Source organism: Amblyomma maculatum, chromosome 1 (genome assembly GCF_055883805.1).
Source record: "Amblyomma maculatum isolate TAMU_Amacu chromosome 1, ASM5588380v1, whole genome shotgun sequence".
Taxonomy (NCBI): Eukaryota; Metazoa; Arthropoda; class Arachnida; order Ixodida; family Ixodidae; genus Amblyomma; species Amblyomma maculatum.
Window position 1 is genome coordinate 428,634,866 of NC_139344.1, and position 22,325 is coordinate 428,657,190.

The 22,325-nt window shown below is 44.0% G+C and overlaps 1 protein-coding gene across 4 annotated transcripts in view; it reads right to left on the reverse strand.

The window, feature by feature from the left end:
* Nucleotides 1–22,325, reverse strand: part of LOC146209334 (glycerate kinase) — a 53,085-nt gene that overhangs the window by 25,471 nt on the left and 5,289 nt on the right. For all 4 annotated transcript variants that reach the window (XM_084599683.1, XM_084599685.1, XM_084599681.1 and 1 more), the window contains exons 3-6: nucleotides 19,222–19,448; nucleotides 14,292–14,443; nucleotides 6,982–7,181; nucleotides 3,612–3,812 (exon numbers count right to left, since the gene is read on the reverse strand). In XM_084599683.1, the coding sequence (XP_084455809.1) occupies nucleotides 3,612–3,812; nucleotides 6,982–7,181; nucleotides 14,292–14,443; nucleotides 19,222–19,448 (780 nt within the window). The remainder of the gene's footprint in view (nucleotides 1–3,611; nucleotides 3,813–6,981; nucleotides 7,182–14,291; nucleotides 14,444–19,221; nucleotides 19,449–22,325) is intronic.

The window sequence follows — 22,325 nt, forward strand, 5'->3', positions numbered from 1 at the left end:
GTAACTGCTGTTCCATTATATTCAACATTTAGTTACAGCTATTGTTTGAATCTAGTTGTAGCTAGTGTCTCAGTATGGCTCAGCAGCAGTCTCAGTACAGTTGATTTTTCGTTATAGCCGGTGTTTCATTCTTCCCTGTATATTTCATTAAAGCCAGAGTTTAATAGCAGTCCTGAAACTTCACGGAGACAAAGACATCGACACCACCAGTGCCGATGCTCATGCCAATGCCAGACAGCTTTTGCTTTCATGGCACCCAAAATGCTACCACATAAAAACAGAGTTCTCGCAAAAGCTCGCAAAAGCCAGCAACTCCATTATTCTCTGGCGACAGACAAAAGGACTGAAGCAGACGCCCTGTAACTAAAAGTGGTGCCTGGTGATAGTGTTCACGCATAGTGCTGTAAATTCACTAAAATCGACATTTCCATTATTCACAGCACGCAATTAAAATGCGCCACCTCACTGGAGTTCCCTAAGGCAGCAGCTTAAGTTACCAAAACACTACAACCACGAGGCCGATTGATTCCAAGTCTTCCCATTTATATGCATCAGTTTTGGCACTTGGTAACGGCCTTCTTTTTTTCAAGGTTTGGTTTGAAAAACAATACATCTGCCAGCAATTCCTCGTGCACTGCAATCTCATTCTGGAGACTCTCTTTGAACAAATTTCTGGGAAAGTCATTGTAAGGGGAAATTGCAGTTGACTTCTAGTGTAATAGCATATGCACTAGAGCGCCTTACACTAAAACGTTCCCATGGACTGCGACTACATTCAAAAGCCATAAAACGGCAGGTTACTGGTTTCACCTTTAGAAGTTTGCTACGCACAGCAGGCTGCTTAATGACACTTTAATGGTCCACAAAGGTGCAAGCTGCCAAAAGGTGCAAATCGTTTACGACGGTCTATGTGAAGAAGGAATGGAACAAACTGGAGATGGAACCAAGAAGATATGGGTGTCAGCCAAGAAATCCATTGACATTTACTAAGGCCTCCGCAGTATTCAGTTCTGGTGGTGTTGGGACCCGGATGGCGCAGTGATCATTTGCAGCATTACTGCTTAGAGCAGAAACGAAGCTTGTTTTTGCACCTAAAATGCATATGTTACTAATCGACGACTTTCAAGCTCATAGTAATTTGAATGCCTCGTCACGACTCTCTTTTCACCACTCCCACACCTGTGGAGCTGCCCGTTTGACGTTTCTGTATGATACCACCTGGCTTGCCCGGCTTTCCAAGTTTTCAAGATAGCCCGGTTTTCCAAGTTTCTTGCCAGGTTGCGCCTGTGCAGGCCTGTTTATATGCCTCGCTCTGTTTCAATAAATCAGTTGTCAGTAGCGGCCATGTTCGTCCTGTCTTTCTGTCGTCCTGTCCCTTTGCACTATATAATATACTCGTGAAGTCAGAACACCAACTAGCCCAACAATTAACTCTCTTAAAGACTTCAGAAATTCTTTTCTTCAACTTCTTGTGAATGCAGCGATCTTCAGCCCATTCAGCTAAGCAGACCACGCCCACCTCTATCAGACCATTCTGCACCCACAGCCTTGTCTCATCAAAACCTCAACAGAACTTTCCACGGGCAAATTCACTTAGCAACTTTGCTGTGATCTCTATGGCTATGTCTATGTGCATCCGCACTCTGCAGCCATTTTTTTGAGCTGGTTAGCACTCAGTGACACGAAAAAGGCAGACCTCTATGAGAAGACCAGAATGCAAAGGTCTATCACATTCATCAGGCCAATTACGTCCACTGTAGGGCAATTTCCTTTCATATCAAAGTCCAATTAATCCTGTCCCGTACCAGCCACAGCAGTCTTGCCTCATCTAATTTTCCTTATCTCATTTTTCACTACGATCCATCGCCGCCTCAGACTACGTTTGTGCCAACCTCATAGCTTATTCTGTTACTTTGACAGACCACATCTTATCTGTTCTAGCCAAAACAATCCTTGCTTCAATTGCCATATACTTGCAAGGATAAAAAGGAAGGAGGAAGGAAACACCACAGTAACGAGCCATTAAGTAGATAAGACAAGACACTGATGTTTCATCTGCAATGCATACAGTCGAAGGGTACGGGATTGCTGGAAGCTCATGAACCTGGTCAAAAAACAAGAGGCCTTGCAGCATAGATCACTTGATTGAAAGACAATAGAGAGGCCCTGCACTGATTTTTCAACTTTGGCTTCCCACCATTAAGAAAAGGCACCACAATGGCTCAGTGAGTGTGGTATTTGGATGCCAATCCCAAGGTCGTATGTGGGATCATGTTCCGGTTGGTGGCAGTCTTATATCAGCAAGGTTGCCGTGCAAAAGTACTCAAATGCTGTGTAATGTGAGCATGAGTTAAAGAACCGAAGGTGGTCTAAATTGATCTGAGGCCTTCACTACAGTGTCCCTCGTAGCCCGTGGGTCGTTTTGGGTTGTTGAACCCCATAACTACTTTCAAGAAAATGCAACAGTAACCATCTTTGAGCGAAATCTCGTAAAATCCATAGTTTAGATGCACAAAAAAAGGACGCCCAAGATGACTGATGGGAAGCATGCGAAATCTGCAAGGTCGTCCAGAAGGGCATTAGATCCCCGATGCACCACATGCAATAAATCGGTGCCAAAGCATTTGCTTCTGCACTTCCTCATCAGCCTTAACTGCATGCTTCAGGAGTTACACAGTATATGACCTAGTATGCTTGACAAGTGAGAGTTCACAGATTTCCTATTCTTTCAACAGACACTACTTGCCATGTGCACGGAGAGGTCACTGCAAGATGGGCTTGGCATTGTCGAAGGCGTACTCCGCAACATCGACCCGCCTACGAAGAACGGCACACAAGCCACTGTTACAACAGTCAGCTCTATGGTTACGGGAGGAAGTCACACTAGAGAAGGAGCTTGTGCCTGACACCAAAACCCAGAACAATCCGATTTTGCTGCAAATTGTGCATCTCATGCGAAAATAGCAAAGTTCCAGCAGATCACATAAATACTTTGAGCATCAACCAAGGAATTTGAGACCATTGAGAAAAAGGCAACTTAGAAGGTTGCTCCACCAACAATGGCAAGAGCTAGCCTACGCATTCAGCCACTGTAATGCTCATATTGTTGAACCTTCCACTTTAGACGACAAACATAGGATAAAAAGAAAAACAATACTAGCCATGCCTGAAAACTCAAAAAATATGTGCCGTGAAATGGTACCTGAAATCACACCTTGAGGCCACCAAGGTAAAAATTTCTTTTGGCAGCGTATTCTTTCAGAAATGTTCTGGTGAGTACTCATACTCATGACCAAACTTTCTAGACCTTTGGCTTAAACCGGTTTAAAACAGCAAGTAACTATACATACTACAAGTGCCGGAGCAATTAAGCCACTTCAATGACAACCAATCAAGTGGTTCATTTTTAGGCGAAGCACCGCTTCATCTAAATTGTTGCACATTTTTGGGGCAAGCATGAGCAATCAGACATTGTGAGTGAGTCCGCTGCATATAACAAACACCTGTTCTGTGGCACAATAAACAGAAAGCAAAAGTCAGTCATGAAGTATCGCAAGGAGGCAGGGCTAGCCAGGAAGCTCCGGGTCAATGTAGCAAACATGAATGTACACCTTGTTGTTGCCGATGAGGACATTCAGGGACTGTGTGGTGGGAGGTTGCCGGTGAGACTCTGCTTCCTTCAGCACAGTCAACACAACTGGTGGCACTTGGTTCCGTATGCGATACTTGTCGAGTAGTCGCAGCGGTGTGCTCGGGTCATCCTTGTTGGCCACTGTCGGACCACTCGCTATGCTTGCTAGAGGGTCGTCCACCTGCACATTAAAAGAGTCACGATTCGGCCGTTTTATGAGTATGTGTCTCCATATGCACCGTAAGCACGGTGAATGAAGTAGCACCACCAAAGGAATTAGTTTAATCCTCTAACGCTTTTGCTGTCGGGCGTTTCTGGTTGTGACGCACCCCCACTGTCAGCTTGGTTTCAGGAAAAGAGCATAGCATCTTTTATTATGATTGCTATACAAATAACATAGTCAATGGAATATGCACATTTCACTGTTCTGCACGTGTTGTTAACATAATCATCATTATCAGCCTGATTATAAATTAGATAAATGAGGATAATACAGGAAAAAACTGCTCGACACTTCTTGAAAGACCAAATCCGAGCTCGACTCGAATTTATTATCAAAAGAGCCATCGCTCCAGTCCGCAGTCGAAGGTTCCGCGTGGTCAGCCATCTGAAAGTAACCGCGCGCACGGAGGGCGCACTTTCGGTGACAAGCACAACGGAGATAAATGGCACGTTGTGAAATCAAGAAGGCAAAGGGAGACGGAAAGAGGCTAAAACAACCTTCTTTGCTGCTGCTAGTTGCAAGCAAGGGCGCGGCAAGAGAGAGCAGAAGCAGCGATCGAGTCGTGTCGATGAGAGGCAACGGCGTGAGCCCCTAAAGGTGTGACGTGTCGTAGCAGACACGCCAACAGGACAAAAATAAAAACCTGCAAACCTGCGGCAGATGGCAGAGCAACCCTTGAACCCATAACCGCCGTAACCGCACGCATGCGCCGCGAAACGCGCGCACCACATGATAACTTAGCGCAACGGAGTAGCACATGCGGAGCGACTGTGCCCCCCCCAGCAAAGGAGGTGGCGGGGATACGTATAGTGTATACATATACGGGATAGTGTATACGTATCGACACAATGCAGGGTGAAAATATTTACTTGTAGAAAGATTTTACGGATGGCGCAGCATGTCTATGCATGCCAGCTTCGCGCTCAAGCGCGAAGTTTTGAATGCACGATAGAGGATGTACCGGTATGTCGGTGACACTGTGGGGGGGGAAGCGCGAAAATGCACCGGTACGTTCGTGACAGCGAAAGGGTTAAGGTGTATTTATTGCGCACGCAGTGTCGGTGACACTGTGGGGGGGAAGCGCGAAAACGCACCGGTACGTTCGTGACAGCGAAAGGGTTAAGGTGTATTTATTGCACACACAGTGTGATGGGTCATTCAAATTCACCAGTGCTTACCCCGGTTGGCCAAGTTGGAGTACTCAGCGAAATAAATTGCCAATAATTGTATCTCACCCCGCAATGACAACTGAGTGCATGACAGTGAGCTTAGCTACTCTGTGGCTAAACATTGTCGACGCTCTCGCCTTCTCACACATTAGGCAGATGGAGCACAAACTTGGGATATGGCGTCAGAGTGAGCGGCAAAGCAAACTTGTGGCGCCATCTCACACCAAGTACACTAAATATCGAGTGCCATCTTGTGCTCGGCAGACTAAAGCAGATGGGATGACCATGGCCTCTGAAATCACCACGGCAGCGCACCATTTTTCTGGTTTCCCATTCGATGCCAGTATAGCAGAGAAGTAGAACCTTGCTAACTCAGTCACATGCCGCAAGGTGGCAACCTTAGCCCATGGCTCAATCAACGCTTGCCTAGCTGGCACTGCCTGTGATTTGTCACATCAACCCTGATGGCATGTTTTCATGTAGAAGAACCGTGGATATGCAGTCAGTTTCTTTCCATTCCCTCCTGCATGGGACAGTTAGATTGCTTTCGCATGCAGTTTTAGTGCCCAAATGGGGGGACCAAGGCTTTTACCATGCAACATTTCGTCCAGACTGCATGCCACCGTGCTGTATGTTTTTTTTTGTACTATGAAAGTTGCCACACTGTACGAAAACACTCACATATGCTTCTTTGTGCCTTTCAGGCGATTTTGAAAGTACTGGGCAACTACATTATGGCAAAGCTCTCTGCGGCTCAATAAATAATTAAGTAAGATAAGCGCTTGCCACTGCACTACTCACAAGAAGTTCTGAGCTCTGCTTCTTAGTGCTTAAAGCCAGAACATTTTCCTGGGCTTTGTTTTGCTATGTTGCATATGTTGCTGGTACGTGTGAGTGGCTTCGCACAGCTAATGTGACCTTTCTGTTGAATTATTTACTGTGTGATAAAAATTGCATACGTTTTCCATCACCCGCTTCCCACCACATTCTTATCTACATCTACTTTTCGGATAAACGTACTGCTCCCCACTTTTATGCTAGATATGACAAAAAAAGAAAAAGAAACTTGGAATAAGTTTTCATGCCCCGCCGAGGTGGTGCAATGGTAAGACGCCCGACGTCTGTGCCGGAGCACCCGTATTCGATCCCAACCACGACGGCTGCGTTTCTATCGAGGCGAAACGAAGAGGCCTCTCTGTTAGCACACGTTAAAGATCCCCAGGGGGTCGAAATTACTTCGTAGCCCTCCACTACAGCTCCTCTTTCTCTCTATAGACTTTCACTCCTACCTTCCTTCTTTCCCTTATGGCGGGGTTCAGGTGTCTACAGAAACAAGTGTGACAGATACTGCACCTTTCCCTTCCTGTGAACCAATTATTATTATTATTATTATTATTATTATTATTATTATTATTATTATTATTATTATAATAAGTTTTCAAGAATTTCTCACGAATAATGATCATCACCAGGCATGGCTGAAGGCAATATCAAGAAAAACTTGCCTGAAACGAGATGCTGTTCCAAGCGTGTTCGCAGGTCATCCAAGCTACATGCACCCACAACAGCCACAAAAAAAAGATGCAAGTTGGAGCGACTGATACAGACTTCTACTCCAAACCAAGAAAAGGCATCAGATTTATCAGCTGGCAGTGAGAAGCTGCTGGCTCATCCTGTAGGTTCCGATAAAAGCACAGGCCATTCGTCAACTTGTGCCTGCTTGTTTTCTCTAACGAAAGTGTTCTCAAATATTCTTTGCCTCAAGGAACCGAACAGCCATCAATATGTGCCATAGAACCCTGTCACAGATGATGAGCCTGATGACACCTCCCGTTTAAAACGGGACACATTTAGCATCTACCCATCTATGCGGGCTGATTGTGTGACACTGTCACATTATGCAAAGTGACAATCTCCCCTTCTTTTCTGAATATCCGTTCTCTGTGACCGGCACTCACCACGTCTGAGAGGATGAGGGAGACCATGCGGGCAGTGGTCTGTCGCAGGAGTCCGCCACCCTGGACGCCCGAGAGGCGCTTGCGCACGGCATTGATCTCCGTGATGCGAGCGCCCCGCGACTGCAGCAGCTGCACCGTCTGCTGAAGGTCTTTCAGGGTTAGCGGCGGCACCAGGTAAGGTAGCAGTGCCGAACCGCCCCCTGTGATATGGCAGCATGAATGAAGAACAAAATTTCTTCGTTACAGAGAGTAATAATCATCAATACCACTTGCAGGAATTATCATCAGTTAGCACTTACAACCATGCACAACTAGAAAAAAAGGCTATACTAGTACACCTTAAAACCAACCAAAGGAGACAACACAAGGAAGAGATGAGCACAAGATGAGACTCTTCTTGTGCTCATCTCTTCTTTGTGTTGTTTCCTTTGGCTGGTTTTAGGATGAACCAACACCTTTCTCAGATTCTTGTAATTTTCCTCATTATCCAAATTTTTATAGCTCACAACTGGGATGGCAGCCATACTGAGGAAGTCTCTCGTTACCAACCAGAATAAAAAGCAGCACTGTTTTGTAGGTGTTTAACTACGTTAAGGAGTACAATTATGAGTGATTACTCTTCTGATCGTTAAACAGATATACAGAAAAAGAAAGACCAAAACCAAAAGAAAAAATCTTCACAATTACCTGAATGTAACGTGACTGCAAGTACGATGCAAGAGTCAACGAGCGTGAACAGGACAGAGTATGCGAGCGTAATGCGAGGGTCGAGAACCTGGCATACTGAAATTTACAAGTTTCTAAAAAAAGCGCCTCAAAAAATGTCTTCCCTATGGCTCAACGTCGGAAGCCATGGCTGCCTTCAAGACTCGGCATAGTACGGCAGTTGCTACCACCGTTGCTGCATAGAGGTTTCTTGTGCCCCCCCCTCTTCAGAAAAGCAGAAAAAAAAAAATTCCCAGGTAAGACTGACATGAGAATAAGCATGGTGTCTCTTTGCTCCGTCACAGCATCGACCATTGCTTTAGAGGCCTTATACAAAACATATCCTAGTCGCTTAAGTGAGTCACGCTGCCTAAACTTCACTAACTGTTCAGTAGAAAATCTCAAGTCGTCACCTTATTCAAGGCACCGTTGGAAAATGGCCCGGGAGCACATACTATTACAGAACAACCCAAACGTGAACTACAGAACATTCCTGGACGCTGAAAAACTGTGCTGTCTTTTTATTTCTGTTTGGAAAATGTGTATTCCTCACAGCAAGGTCGATTTTTTTTTTTTTTTTTTTTGAAGAAGAAAGTTTGTTTATTCATGAAAACAGGTATTACATAAATAATACAGAAGGAGGTCCCAGAGCTCAAGGCTGTATCGGGACCTCCTATGGATGGATGCATAAACATATGAAAAATATTATTGGTACAGCAAAAGCAGTCAAAAGAGGCAAAACCGGCGAACACAATATGGTAAAAACAAAAAAAGTAGGAATTCAATACAAGCTCGAAGATTCTTTAGAGGAGGCGTCCATACGCCTCCTCTATGAAGTCTAAGCTATACAGGAATACACATACATATGAAAAATTCCGAGAGCAGTGCTGAATCTGCAGTGGAGAAATGCGTAAGCCTGAGCATTGCTGCTGGACACTGTATATGTGCGGCCCTTGCAGAGATCTCACACTGCGGAAATTATGATAGCAAATGCGTCCCTGACGACATTGTGTAGCAAGCTGCACATGTTCTTTTATTCTTTAAGGCGAAAGCCTTTCTAAGTTCATGGTGAAAACCTCGCGTCAGCGAGATTTGTCCACGAGATGTGTCAGTGAGATTCCGTGACATACAGATACTGCACTTTACGTTTCCTGAAAACCAACTGTAGTATGCCGATGAGCGCCAGTAACAAGGGGCACGCAATGTACTGTGTGCAGCGGTGCTCTCATTTTTTTTCTTTTATTAAACGACACACATTTTCTGATCAACTTTACTCATTTTATATCTGATTTTTTCTCAAACGCCCAACTTACGGTCACGTGATGCACATGCAGACATGTCACACTTCCGGTCACATGACCCTTGCCACACGTCACGTGATCCTACCATACATCACGTGACCGAAGTGTGACGTCACATCAGCTTGGTTTGTGGGGTTTAAAGGGACACTAAAGACAGCCAAAGATGGTATGAAAATCTAATAAACTACATTTGGTGACACTGTCGCCGCATATCCGGCAGCAAAAAATCGAATAATTGCCGAGATATTGCGATAAGAAGTTGAGGTTTTTTTCTTGTTCCCGCCGGTCGAATTCAAACTGTGCCCTCCGACTACGTAGTCGGAGTTGAGTGACGCACACTATGACGTAAGCGGAGACTCCGTGATAGCTAGCGAGCCGGCGCAGCCCACGGCGTCGCATCCCTCCAAGGGTCAACATGGCAACAGCGTACTCGCAATGACGGCCTCAGCCGAAATAAATAAAACGATGAAGATAGTAATTTACCGAGCGATTGGCCCATAAAGGAATAAAAAAAAAACATAGAGCGCTTGTAATGCACAATACTTTGCATGTTTCTCAAGCTTTTGTGCTCCTTCTTGCACTGTGTATAAACAAACCGAGCCCTCGGTCATCGCAACGCTTCCTGACATGTTTACATACAAATAAGATTTCGTTACCAGCAAAATAGTGTCCTCACTGCTGCGCTTGTCAGTTTTGAAGCTTCGTCGCACTTTTTTCCTTCAAGGTTTGTGCTACAGCTCCGTGTTCAGCGAAAATTACGTCCACGGTAGCAGAACATGACCGAAGTGCCGGCGCCACTACATTTGCCAGCGCTGTGAAATTCCACATGTTAAAATGGATCCAGTGCACAATATAGTGCGCATAGGCATCCAGAACATTAGTTGCAAGACGTGAGAGCAGGCAGCATGCGCCGATGATCAAGAAGTTGTAATTTTTAGACCGGCAGCAGAAACACTTTATTATAAATGGGGCCATGACATAAAAAGTACAAAGATTTCCAAGGTTCCTGTGGCGGCGGCGTAGCCGAGCGGGTAGCGCCGAACGTAAGGGAGCAAGCAGTAGCGAGTTCGAGTCTTGCCGCTACTGGCGTTTTTTTTTTTTTTTCTGCATGTTGTCTTACTATATATTTCTGGTGCTTCATTATTTTTAGTTTTTACTTTTTACCCGAGACCCTTTTTTTCGCCGGGCGACGAGCGCAATATATCGACGCTCTCCTTGGTATGAGCGGCAAGTATGCCCCTTTTGTTTACGACGCCTGCAAATAGCACGTTGAAGGTCTTGTTGACGCAGTATATGTTGGTCATATGTGCCATGATTTAGTGAACAATTGAATGATAATGCGTTTTTCCTTCGGTACTTAGCATATATATGCTTTTCGTGGCGTACGTAGCTGCAGTCAAGCGGTCAGGTTGCAGTCGAAGCGGCAACGGCGGCGATATGTTGGTGCAGAAGTGTGAACAAAGGAGCGTGTCGGCGGTAGCGGATTTCGCTCGCTCGTGCCTCCGAATGCTCAAATGGGAACCATCAAGGCGCATCTGCTGCTCCAAGCTCGTAATTCAGGCACTGCAGGTTCAAACAAACTATCCGAGTGCGCACGAAATGCCTGAGCCGAAACATAACCAAAACTGAAGTGGGTGCCTGTGGCGCCTCCAAGTATATTTTTGTATTTGCCTTGCAACGTTTACGTTGTCTTTTCGCCGTCGTTTACGTATGATAAAAGCGTGTTATCATGTTTGAGAAAAAACGTACTACCACATTCAAACATTCAGCCTCCGGGATCCCTAGCGCGTCACGTGATTTGTAGTTGCGAGCCTCGGCCGTTTGGCTGTGGTGGCGATACCTGTATTTCTGTTATTCTTCTTTACTACCTTATAACAGCTCTGTTTTCAGTAAGAGTGGTCCTTTTGTAATCAGGAACTGGCATTCTATCGATGCAAACCCACTTCCTTTCTCTCTTTAGTGTCCCTTTAACGTCCCAAAGCGACTCAGGCTATGAGAGAAGCCATAGTGGAGGAATCCAGAAATTGTGACCTCACATTAGGACATCACCATTACTCTACCTATTTCGACGTCTGACTGACTCTTTTGGCGAATTAAATACCTAATAATTCAATTTTACCTAAACAACTTCCCAGATTACATTTTTTCATGCATTATCTATGGTAACTCGTTCGGTTACAACGATATCGTGTGCATAACTTTTGAGGACGCCAAACTTCAAATACTATACACACTTAATGCTTACGCATTATTAAGCAGAATACTGAGCAAAGGCACTGAACCAGCTCCTTTAGCCTACAAGCAGAGGTCTTACTATGTTATGCAGATGATTGCCTCTGCGTAACGAAAACATTTCGATGGAAAACGTGCAGTCACACTTGCAATCCACTGGACTTTATGGCCAAATGTGAACACTATGGGTAGCTCCCCTTTCTCAATATCTCACAAGGCAAGGAAGCACAGAAAAGGCCAGCAGCTTTCTGTGCTCAGGAAACCAACCCACAGGAAATGGCACCTCCAACTGTCTTCCTCTTATACAAGACAACCAGCTGTGGTGTCTTTAGTCAAAAGAACTGACAGTGTCTGCTCGTCAAAGGGTCTCAAGGGGAGAAAAAGAATAGCGGTTTGATGAAGCTCGAAACAAATGTGTTCTCCAAGACCTTCATCGATAAGCTTATTTGAAACAAGAAAATTGAAGAAAATTCTATAGGCTTAAGCACAAGCCTTTAGAAAAAAAAAATAGCATGAAGCCCACATACATAAAGGCATCAGTGAAACTCTGGCTCAGCCTCTCGGAAAAGAAGGGGCAAGAACAGCGCACTAGCCTTTTTTCAACATTGGTCTGTGTCTCTCTCATCCAAACGACTGCCATTACAGAATGTCCCCTAAGGTTTGTTTAGTGTGGTGTGATTCCAGAATGCTATGAGATAGTAGAACCTCGTTACAAGAGACACTCAAGAAATCCGAAAAAGATGTCTCTTATAAGCAAGGTCTCTTGTAACCAAAATTTCTAAAGGCACTGTGTTGATCAGTTTATTGCACATCATCATATAAATGCATTCTCACGCATTAACGGGAAAGTGTTCAGGAAAACTTTAAAACGTCCTTCATACTAGTGTGTCTTTTTGTGAATGCAGAGTGTATTCCTTCCTGAATTCTGGAGGTAAAGCACATTGCTTTGCAAGCCTTACTATTGCTCATAGTACCTTTGAAGTACTCTTACATGCTCGCCACCCTCAGATGCTGACACTTTTTCCCCTGAAATGTCCTTGTAGTTTTCTTCTATGGCAAATATGACTTTTACTTGTGTGAGAATTTCCCAATCCGTAAGCTCTATGGGAGCACACAAGATCCACATCTGCAGATACAAATTCCTCAAAAGATTCTGGTACTCGCCCAAGCTTCATCTTCAAGGAAGCTCTCCACAGTGAGGCCTCTGAAATCATGTCACCACATTTAAAGCCTGCTTGTCGGAAACAGTTTTTACAGCTTCACTTCTCAAGCCATTCCTTACACCTGAAATCCCCTGAACAGCAAACTTTGCATCAATTACTTGCATAAAGTACAGTCTTGCTACCTGTCGAGCAACAGGCATTCTACTAACCTTGTCTTGTACAGCAACTTGACAGAGTGCATAATCCTTTAGTCTATTGGTTGAAGGTAGGGTGTGGAGTTTGGAGGGAAAAAAAAAATTTGGTGGCTTTGAGCACGAGAACTTTGGTGCTGCAAGAAGCATCGTCCACAAAGAGAAAGACATCAGGATTCTGAGCTTTCATCTTGTGATCAAATTTTAACAGTGAAGAGTTAAAAATGCTGGATGTCATTCGTGCATTTTGGTTTGTTTCGTAGGTGAAAGTAATGCCATGCCAGTGGCTGAAACAACAGGGTCGTTTTGACTTTTCAACCATGGGGAAGTACTGCTTCTGAGTTCCTGACATATGCAACAAAAAGGATGCCTATATGGAATAGAATTAAGCAAAGGGAATCTGAAGTGCAGCATGTACGAGTTGGTATGCTTTAGCTGCATTGCATGAGCACATCTGGGTTGCGTCTCTTCAAAGTAGTGAAGAATTTACTCTAGGGACCTGAAAAAGTTGTCCTCATAAACAGAGTGTCTCTTGTAACCATGCCTCTTGTATGCAATGCTGTTAACATGGCAGACATGGGAGTACCAACCAAACCATTTTCAAATGTCTCTTATAACTGAGTGTCTCTTGTAACAGTGCCTCTTGTAACGAGATTTTACTACCACAGAATCGACTTCGACAGTATGGGCACTTGAGATCAAACTTCTGAAGAGTAGTACTGCTGAAATCCTAGTGCATTCAAAATATTACTAGGGAACGTTATTATTTCCCCCTCGGATCACTCACTCCAGCCTACACACACAGCATAAAGAGTGACCCAGCAGTTACACAAATTCTGTAGTGCGTACATAACGATTACAGCCACAAATGGCCTGCAATCATTTTCTGAGAAAGGAACCGAGCTTTTCGCAAAATGTCGAGTTCCTCACGAAAATCACTGATCTTGTCAGCAATAGCTTTACTTTTTTTTTATTTGTGCATCCCCAACAAATTTTTTCAGAATGTTTTCTTTTCTCTAGACAATTCCCTTCCCCTGTTTTCAGTGTTTGAGAAAGGGAAGGGAAACAGGGGAAGGGGAAGGAAATGGCACCCAACACTGACGGACAGTTTGGTTTGGTCACGTAACTGCGTTCATATCCCAAAGCAACTCAGGCTAAGAGGGATGCTATAGTGGAGGGCTCATGAAATTTCAAACACATGAGACTCGTTTAATGCGCATTGACATAGCACAGCTCATGGGAGCCTTGCTTTTGGCCTCCATCGAAATGTGGAAGCTGCAGCTAGGATTTGATCCTGTGTTCTCTGGCTCAACGGTTGAGCGCCGTAAACATTCTGCCATTGTGGCGGGGCAATGAACGATGCCTGCTCTGAATTTCATCAAAACAATACACTTCGAAAAGGTCTTATTGAAGTGTGCAATTCGTTTCATTTATGGTTGGTTTATGGGGTTTAACATCCCAAAGCAAATCAGGCTATGAGAGACGGCGTAGTGGAGGGCTCCGGAAATTTCGATCACCTGGGGTTCTTTAACATGCACTGATATCGCACAGCTCACGGGCGCCTTAATTTTCGCCTCCATCGAAAAGCGGCCGCCACGGCCGGCATTTGATCCCACATCCTTGGGCACAGTAGTCAAATGGCATAACCACTGCAGCACTGCGGCAGGGCGAAGTATGCAATTCGTGGAATAACATGATGCCAGTGGTGAAGTGCTCACCTGAGATGAGCACGATGACAATGTCAGTGTCCTTAAGTGTGTGCAGAAGGGACAAAATGGCTGTGGCAGCAGCCACCGCCCTCTCATCCGGTATATTGTGCTTGGCGCCCTCCAGGACCTCAATCACCCCTCCGGGTTCGGGCAGCATTTCACTGCAAGGTGAAAAGAAGGAGCCATGTTTATCCCCACGCTAAAATACCGTCACAAAATGAGTATGATCAGGCATATAAGAAAGTATTGCACTGTCCGAGTGCACTGAAGTACAAAGAAAACAAACCCATCAATATGACAGTACACTCCGAGTTACAGCACAAGCCATGCCAAACAAATGTTAAATAGAGCACAGAAAGATATAAACAATGAAAATTCTTAATGTCTGCTACAAACACTGCACACTATGCAATTTGCATTTCGTCAAGTTAACGTGTTGATATAGCAATTTTGCAGACAACCTGCCACATCAAGCTGTGACATTTTTTCTTGATCGTTGAATCTGCTTTTGTCACAACACGAACAAGTGGGCAGTAAGTCATCATCATCATCAGCCGGACTATATCCACTGCAGGGCGAAGGCCTCTCCTATTTTCTTCCAATTAACCCGGTCCTGTGCTAGCTGCATCCACTTGACCCCACCCACCCAATTTTCGTCCGCCCTCTGCTACACTTACCTTCCCTCGAAATCCAATTGGTCCCCCTTAGAGACCATTGATTATTCTCTCCTTGAACTACATGCCCTGCCCATGCCCATTTCTTTTTCTTAATTTTGACTAGAATATCAGTCATCATCATCAGCCTGACAATACCCACTGCAAGGCGAAGACCTCTCCCATATTTCTCCAATTAACCCGGTTCTGTGCTAGCTGCATCCACTTGACCCCTGCGAAATTCTTAACCTCATCCGCCCACCTAACTTTCTGCTGCCCCCTGCTACGCTTTCCTCCCCTTGAAAAGGAAATAACCATAAGGATAAGATTGGAATGAAGTGCATTTGGCAAGCACTCGCAGATTATGACTAGCAGCTTACCGGTATCGCTCAAGAGGAAAGTATACACAGTTGCATCTTACCTGTACTCACCTATGGGGCTGAAACATGGAGGCTAACCAAGAGGGTTCTACTTAAGTTGAGGACAACGAAGAGGGCTATGGAACGAAAACTGGTAGGGGTAACATTAAAAGATAGAAATAACTCAAGTTACTGACATTCTAGTGGAAATCAAGAAGAAGGAATGGGCATGGGCAGGACATGTAGTGCGGAGAGAGGATAACCGATGGTCGCTTAGGGTAACAAACTGGATTCCAAGGGAAGGAAGAATATCAGTAACTTGAGTTAATTCCCTGACCCACTCTGAATGCTTCCCATCTCTTAACGTTACACCTACCATATTCCGTTCCATGGCCCACTGCGTTGTCTTCAACTTAAGTAGAACCTTTTTGTTAACCTCCATGTTTCAGCACTATAGGTCAGTACCGGTAGGATGCAACTGTTATACACTTTCCTCTTGAGTGATACCGGTAAGCTGCTTGTCATAACATTTGAGTACCTTCCAAATGCGCTCCATCCCAATCGCATTCTCCTAGTTATTTCCCTTTTGTGGTAAGGATCTGCGGTCAGTACCTGTCCTAAGTAGACATATTCGTCTACCACTTCCAACGCTATGCTATCTATTTTAAACTCCTGTGCCTTTCCCAGACTGTTCAGCATTACCTTAGTCTTCAGCATATTAATCTTTAGGCCTACCTTTCTGCTTCTCCTGTCTAGATTATTTATCATTAGTTGCAGTTGGTCCGCTTGGTTACTTAACAAGGCGATGTCATAAGCGAATCGCAGATTACTGAGATATTCTCCATCGATCCTGATGCCTAACTGCTCTCATTCCATGCCTTTGAATGCATTCTCTAAGCAAGCTGTAAATAGCACTGAGGAGAATGTGCCTCCTTGCTTAACACCTTTCTTAATTGGAACTTTATCACTTTATGCAGAACTATGGTTGCTGTGCAGCCAATATAGACATCTTCCAGTACTTTCACCTATGGCTCACCTACACCCTGATCTCGCAATGCCTGCATGACCGCTGAGGTTTTGACCAAATCAAATGCTTTCTCATAGTCGATAAATGCTATGTATAGGGGCTAGTCATATTTCGGGCACTTTTCTATCCCCTGGTTTATAATGTCAATATAATCAATGGTAGAGTAATCTTTCCGAAATCCTGCTTGATCCTTTGGTTGGTTAAAGTCTAAGGTTGCCCTGATCCTATTAGTGATTACCTTGGTAAATATGTCGTATGTAACTGATGGTAGTAAGCTAATTGGTCTGTAATTTTTCAAGTCCTTGGCGTCGCCTTTGTTATGAATTACGATAATGTTAGCGTTCTTCCATAATTTCTGTACTTTCAATGTCTTCAGGCATTGCGTATACAGGGCAGTGAGTTTTTCTAGCACGATATCCTCTCCGTCTTTCAACCAATTTGCAGTTACCTCATCCACCCCAGCTACTTTCCCCCTTTTCACGGATTCTAATGCTTTCTTAACCTCGTCCTTCGTTGCTGGCAGGACGTCCGATTGCTCTTCATTACAGCCAATTTCATCCTTGCCCTGACTACTATGGCTGCTGTAGAGGTCCGTATAGAACTCATCAGCTACCTTGATTATCCTGTCCGTGTTATTAATGACATTGCCCGCCTTGTTCCTCAGCGCATACATCTGATTTTTGCCTACTCCTAATTTTCTCTTTACCGCTTTCAGGCTACTACCTTTCATTAGAGCATGCTCAATTTTCTCAATGTTATGCTTCCTTATGTCGGCCACCTTGCACCTATTGATTTGTTTTAGTATCTCTGCAGTTCTATCCGGTCTATGGATTAGAGGTTTTCATACTTTGGCGTTTCTTAATCAAATCATTCATCTCCTTAGACAGTTTACCGGTATCCTCTTTAACAATTCTGCCTACTTCTGCCCCGCACTCAGTAATGATATCTCTAAAATTATTGCTCATTGCTTCTAGGCTAAGCTCGACTTCCTCGGTTAGCACTCCATTCTGCAGCGAGAACCTGAATTCTTCTATTTTCCCTCTTACCGCTAATTCACTGACTGACTTCTTTCTCACTAATCTGTTCCACTCCCTCTTCAAATCCAGATTGATTCCAGACCTTACCATCTTGTGGCCACTGCATCGCACCTTTCTGATTACCTCTACATCCTGCATAATGCCAGCTTTAGAACACAGCATGACACCAATTTCATTTTTGTTCTTCCCGTTAGGGCTTCTCCATGTCCACTTTCGGTTTTTCTATTTGTTGAAAAGATATTCATGATTCGTAAGTTATTTCGTTCAGCAAACTCAACTAGTAACTCCCGCCTGCTATTTCTTAATCCAATGCCATAGCTGCCCACTGCGTGATCTCCAGCTTGCTTTCTACCTACCTTGGCATTGAAGTCGCCCATCAGTACAGTATAATGGGTTTTTGTTTTCCCCATTGCCGATTCTACATCTTCGTCGAAGCTTTCAACTGCTTGGTCATCATGACTGCACGTAGGCGCATAGGCCTGTACAACCTTCAGTTTATAGCGCTTATTAGGCTTAATTACAATGTCTGCCACCGTCTCAGTAACGCTATAGAGTTCATCTATATTACCAGCTATATACTTATTGACAAGGAAACCTAATCCTAGTTCTCGCCTAACTGGTAAGCCTCAATAACACAGTACATGCCCGCCCTTCAGTACATATATGCCTCATTCGGCCTCCGAACCTCACTAAGCCCTATGACATCCCATTTCATACCCTCTAGTTCCTCTAACAGGAATGCTAAACTAGCTTCACTGGCTAGGGTTCTAGCGTTAAACGCTGCCAGGGTCAGTTTTCCAATGGAAGCCTGTCCTCAGAGCCAGATGTTCTTAGCTCCCCCTGCTGCATCACAAGTCTGACCACCACCGTGGTCAGTTGCTCCACAGCCACTGGTGACTGAGGGCCAGGGTTTGTGTAGGACTAATCATGGGAGATAGTGGCCAATAACTGCACCAGGGTGGCCAACTCCTGTTCTGATGAAGGAGTGTGCTGCCGGATGTGTTCACCGGCATTAGGTTGCAGCCCAAACCTGTTTTTATGCAATGCCATCACCATGTGGGTTTCTTTTCTTTTTTTTTTTTTTTTTTAAATCCGGTGGAGAATTGCACGGCATCGGGATTTGAGCCACAGTCCTCTTGCATGCGAGGCGGACATTCTACCGCTACGTCATCACTGCCGCCTAAGTAAGGAGTGAGTGAGAAAGGAATGATAATGTTCCCCACAAAAAAAGATGCAAGCGTGATGAGAAGTGACCCCTGCAATGAACACAGACTGCTTGCACCAATACAAAAGGATGAGTCTCCTAAATTTAGCTTGTTCACTGAACACAGCTCCTTTTAACATCAGTAGCACTGGAGAGTGTAGAGAAAAGCCAGTGCTGACAACCTACTGGAGAAGCATTGCGCAAAACTTCAACTTGACACTCTGTCTCATAAGTTCGCTCTAAATCAAGGAATCTTGAACAACAAAAAAATAAAATATAATAAAAAAAATTAATCAGCAGTGCCCTCCGTTTATTCACAAACCTTGTTTAACAGACTGCCCTGAGGATAAATCACTAATACTGATTTCAGCACAATTTTACTGCCATGCTTTAAAAAAAAAAAAAAAATGGAAAATTATTTTGAAGCAACAAACCAGGTCTAATGTTGATTTTCTGACTGAAAATACTGCTTTGTAACAGATGCACTTTTAAAACACGTTGGGGGTAACACAGTAATTTCCTCGGAAATGTGATGAAAATATGATTTCAATTTTCTAAAGTGTCACGTTTGAGCCTAAGTCTTGTATACATCTCTTCCCACATAAGAATTCATGCCTCTGTGGTGCAGAAGCCAGCTTCAAACAGCAAGTGGTACTCACGGGCGGTTCATGTCGGCGGCTACTCTGCGAGTACCGTCGGGAACGCTGATGACACCCCGCACGAGGTGGTCACCCAGCAACTTCTGCATGGTGTGCGCCATGCCACCGACGGCCTTGCCAAAGCCCACCAGGTAGGCGTTGTGCTCCAGGGGCACCAGCTGCCCGCCCACCCGCAGTGTGTCGCCCTCCCGCTGCACCGCCTTTGACACCAGTGCATTCGGAAGCACCTGCGCAAGATGAACGGTATGTGTGCTCATGAATGCCACCAACGTTTAGGCCACTGGTTTTCAGACTTTTTCAGAGACGTTTGGGTTCCTAGGACCATTTTTCAGGTCTCTCCAAACAACTGAATTCCTCAATTTTCCTTCAGTCACTTTTTTTTTCCATCCACCTTCATAGAAACTGAGTATTAATTACTTGCCAGCTAGGCAGTGAAGTTGCAGTAAATTAACCTCAATAATATTAGTGTGTTGAAAACAGCAAAATCAAACAAAGGGGCTGGCTCACTGATGTTTATTTGTGCCAAGTGGTTCACAAAACATTAAATCAGCAAATATTGTATAACATGTCATTAAGGCCCTTCATGGACCAAATCCCCATTTCTGATAGTATATATTGTGTATGTTTATGCCATAAACGTTTTTAATGCAATTTTAAAAAAAGAATTCATACACCAAAACAGCTGCGACACCAGGGAGCTAAAATTTGACTACACAAGGTAACAGCAAGTTGTTTGAGGAACCAACTTTATTTGCAGAACAGAGATTCCTGCAGAGATTCTTGGAGTTCACCAAGGTGGCTGTGATGCTTCGTTAGAGTACCCACTCGAAAAAGACTCACCAATGGGTTTCGAACTCGGGAGGAGGCATCTTCGGTATCTTCAGGTGCTAAGCTGCCATGCTTTCATGATGCCTTCAATGTCACCTTCACCTTCTCTAACACAGTTGCACTACATGCCTTGATTAGGCTTCCTCATGCTAATATTAAAAGCCTAGAGAACCTGTTAAATACTTTGCTAAACATGGCAGGACATGGGAAAGCAGAGCAAGATGAGGAAAAGCTTAGCTAAAAGGAGCTAAATTTTGCACCTGCACTTATATCCGCACTTAGGCAAGCTGAGACACCACTCTTTTTTTTTCATGTATTACCCATTATTGCCGAAATCTGATAAAATTATGTCAATGTAGAATTAACATCTGACCATACTTTTGCAAGCTCTTTTTGAGTCTCTTCTTCTGTGTACTCTTTTCATCCCTATCCTCTCTTGTACACCTTCCTTAGGAAAATGGCAGTGTTTTAACATGGTTTAAATGCAGGTCATGAAAGCTTTAATGATAATGATGGTAGTAGCATCCACAATGACAGTGCATTTACCTGATAATAATGACAGCAGTGATAGTGATGATGATGACAATGATAACACGAATAATAAAGACAACACAGTTAGCGAAAACAGTCCTGTAAAGTGGATTTCACTATTTCCACTTCTAAGCAGACTTAAGCGCAGTCTAATTTTTCAAAGTGAAAGTACTAAAAGTGGACATACGAGCATTAGACGATTTTTCTAGCTCTAAACCTCCGGATTAGTGCTTTTGTACTAATAGCTCCAATGAGGTCAAAGAATCAATACAGCCGATTAAGCAGAACAACCTTTACCTGGACCTGCCCTTCACACTTCGTCCTCCATTTTTTGCTAAACAAAAGGTTGTCTTTGCTGCTTGCAGCACTCTTTTGTCTTATTTCAGGCTTTTTTATTACTCTTGTTGTCTTGGCTACCCAGGTGAGCACTGGCAAAGTACATATATTATAGATTCTCATTTCTAGGAATATTGTAAGCTGCGGTTAATAATATGAGAATGCCTACCACATGCACCCCAACAAACTCGTTTTAACAATGTTTTCTCATGGTCCGCATCTGCTGCAACTACTTGCTTAGACAGTTGCAGTTTCCAACTATACTAGAGGCACATCATTACAAGCTCCTTCTTACTCTAGCTCTCTGTGCATCCATTTTCAGGCTGAACATTGTAACTTGACTGCGTACACCTTCAACCACTAATTGCAATTCAACCAAGAGAGAAACTGGAGGCAGCTGAGGTGATCCCCACCGAGTCCAGTTTTTAATTCTTCCTAGCCTAACATTTTACACTTTGTGTTCCTTGTAATTATCCTGTAAATAACGAGAGAGATAACTTCTTCTTACCAGACATCCAATTCATTCAGTGCGTTCCCATATTTCTAACAGACAATTGATCACTGTACTGTTCCTGTAGGTGCAATCGAATATCTTTGCATACAACTGCTCCATAAACCATTCATGGATTACATAATTGCCATTCACACTTAACGAAGTGCTTTTCTGACGCCTATGAAGGCTTAATTTAGGAGCTCATTACATTCCATACATTCTCCTACAGCTTAACTGAAACGTGTGGAATAAATTCAAAAGACTTTTATTAATAGACAGTGCTACCTCTGCCATTTCAATGACTGTTCATTTTCATGATAGCAGCCTGCTTTCACTCCCTCGTAACTAATGTATTTTATTAAACGAAAAACTTCCTTTGAAGGAAAACAAGTGGCCCAGTAACTGACTCACTTCCACTTCCCATGGTGAACACACAGACCATGCCATGAAGGAAAGGAAGGGAGATGGAAGTGAAAGAAAAATGAGGTGCAATAGTTGAAGCTCCTTAATTATTTTGAGCACCCAAGACCTTTAATGTGCAGCGACAATGCACGGCTCATGAGAGCTTTCTTAGAGCTTTGACGCAGCCGGAATTGAATCCATGTCACCAGGCTCAGCTGCCATGCTACCACTTACACATATGTTACAGAGCAAGGGCAAACACTAGTACATACTACAATGCTGAGCATGCATGCCTGCACATGCAAACGTCACACGGAAATAACAAATTCAAACTACACCCGATTACTCCTCACACACCTTCCTCCGTCTTCTTCAAATGAAACAAGACGAGGTACCACAACTCCAATAATGGTAAGGAAAGCCACACACATAGCTCTGACCATTAACTGAATTTTATTACCAGGAATATACATAGAAGTACATGTGGCACAGCAGGAACAAACAAAGTCAGAAC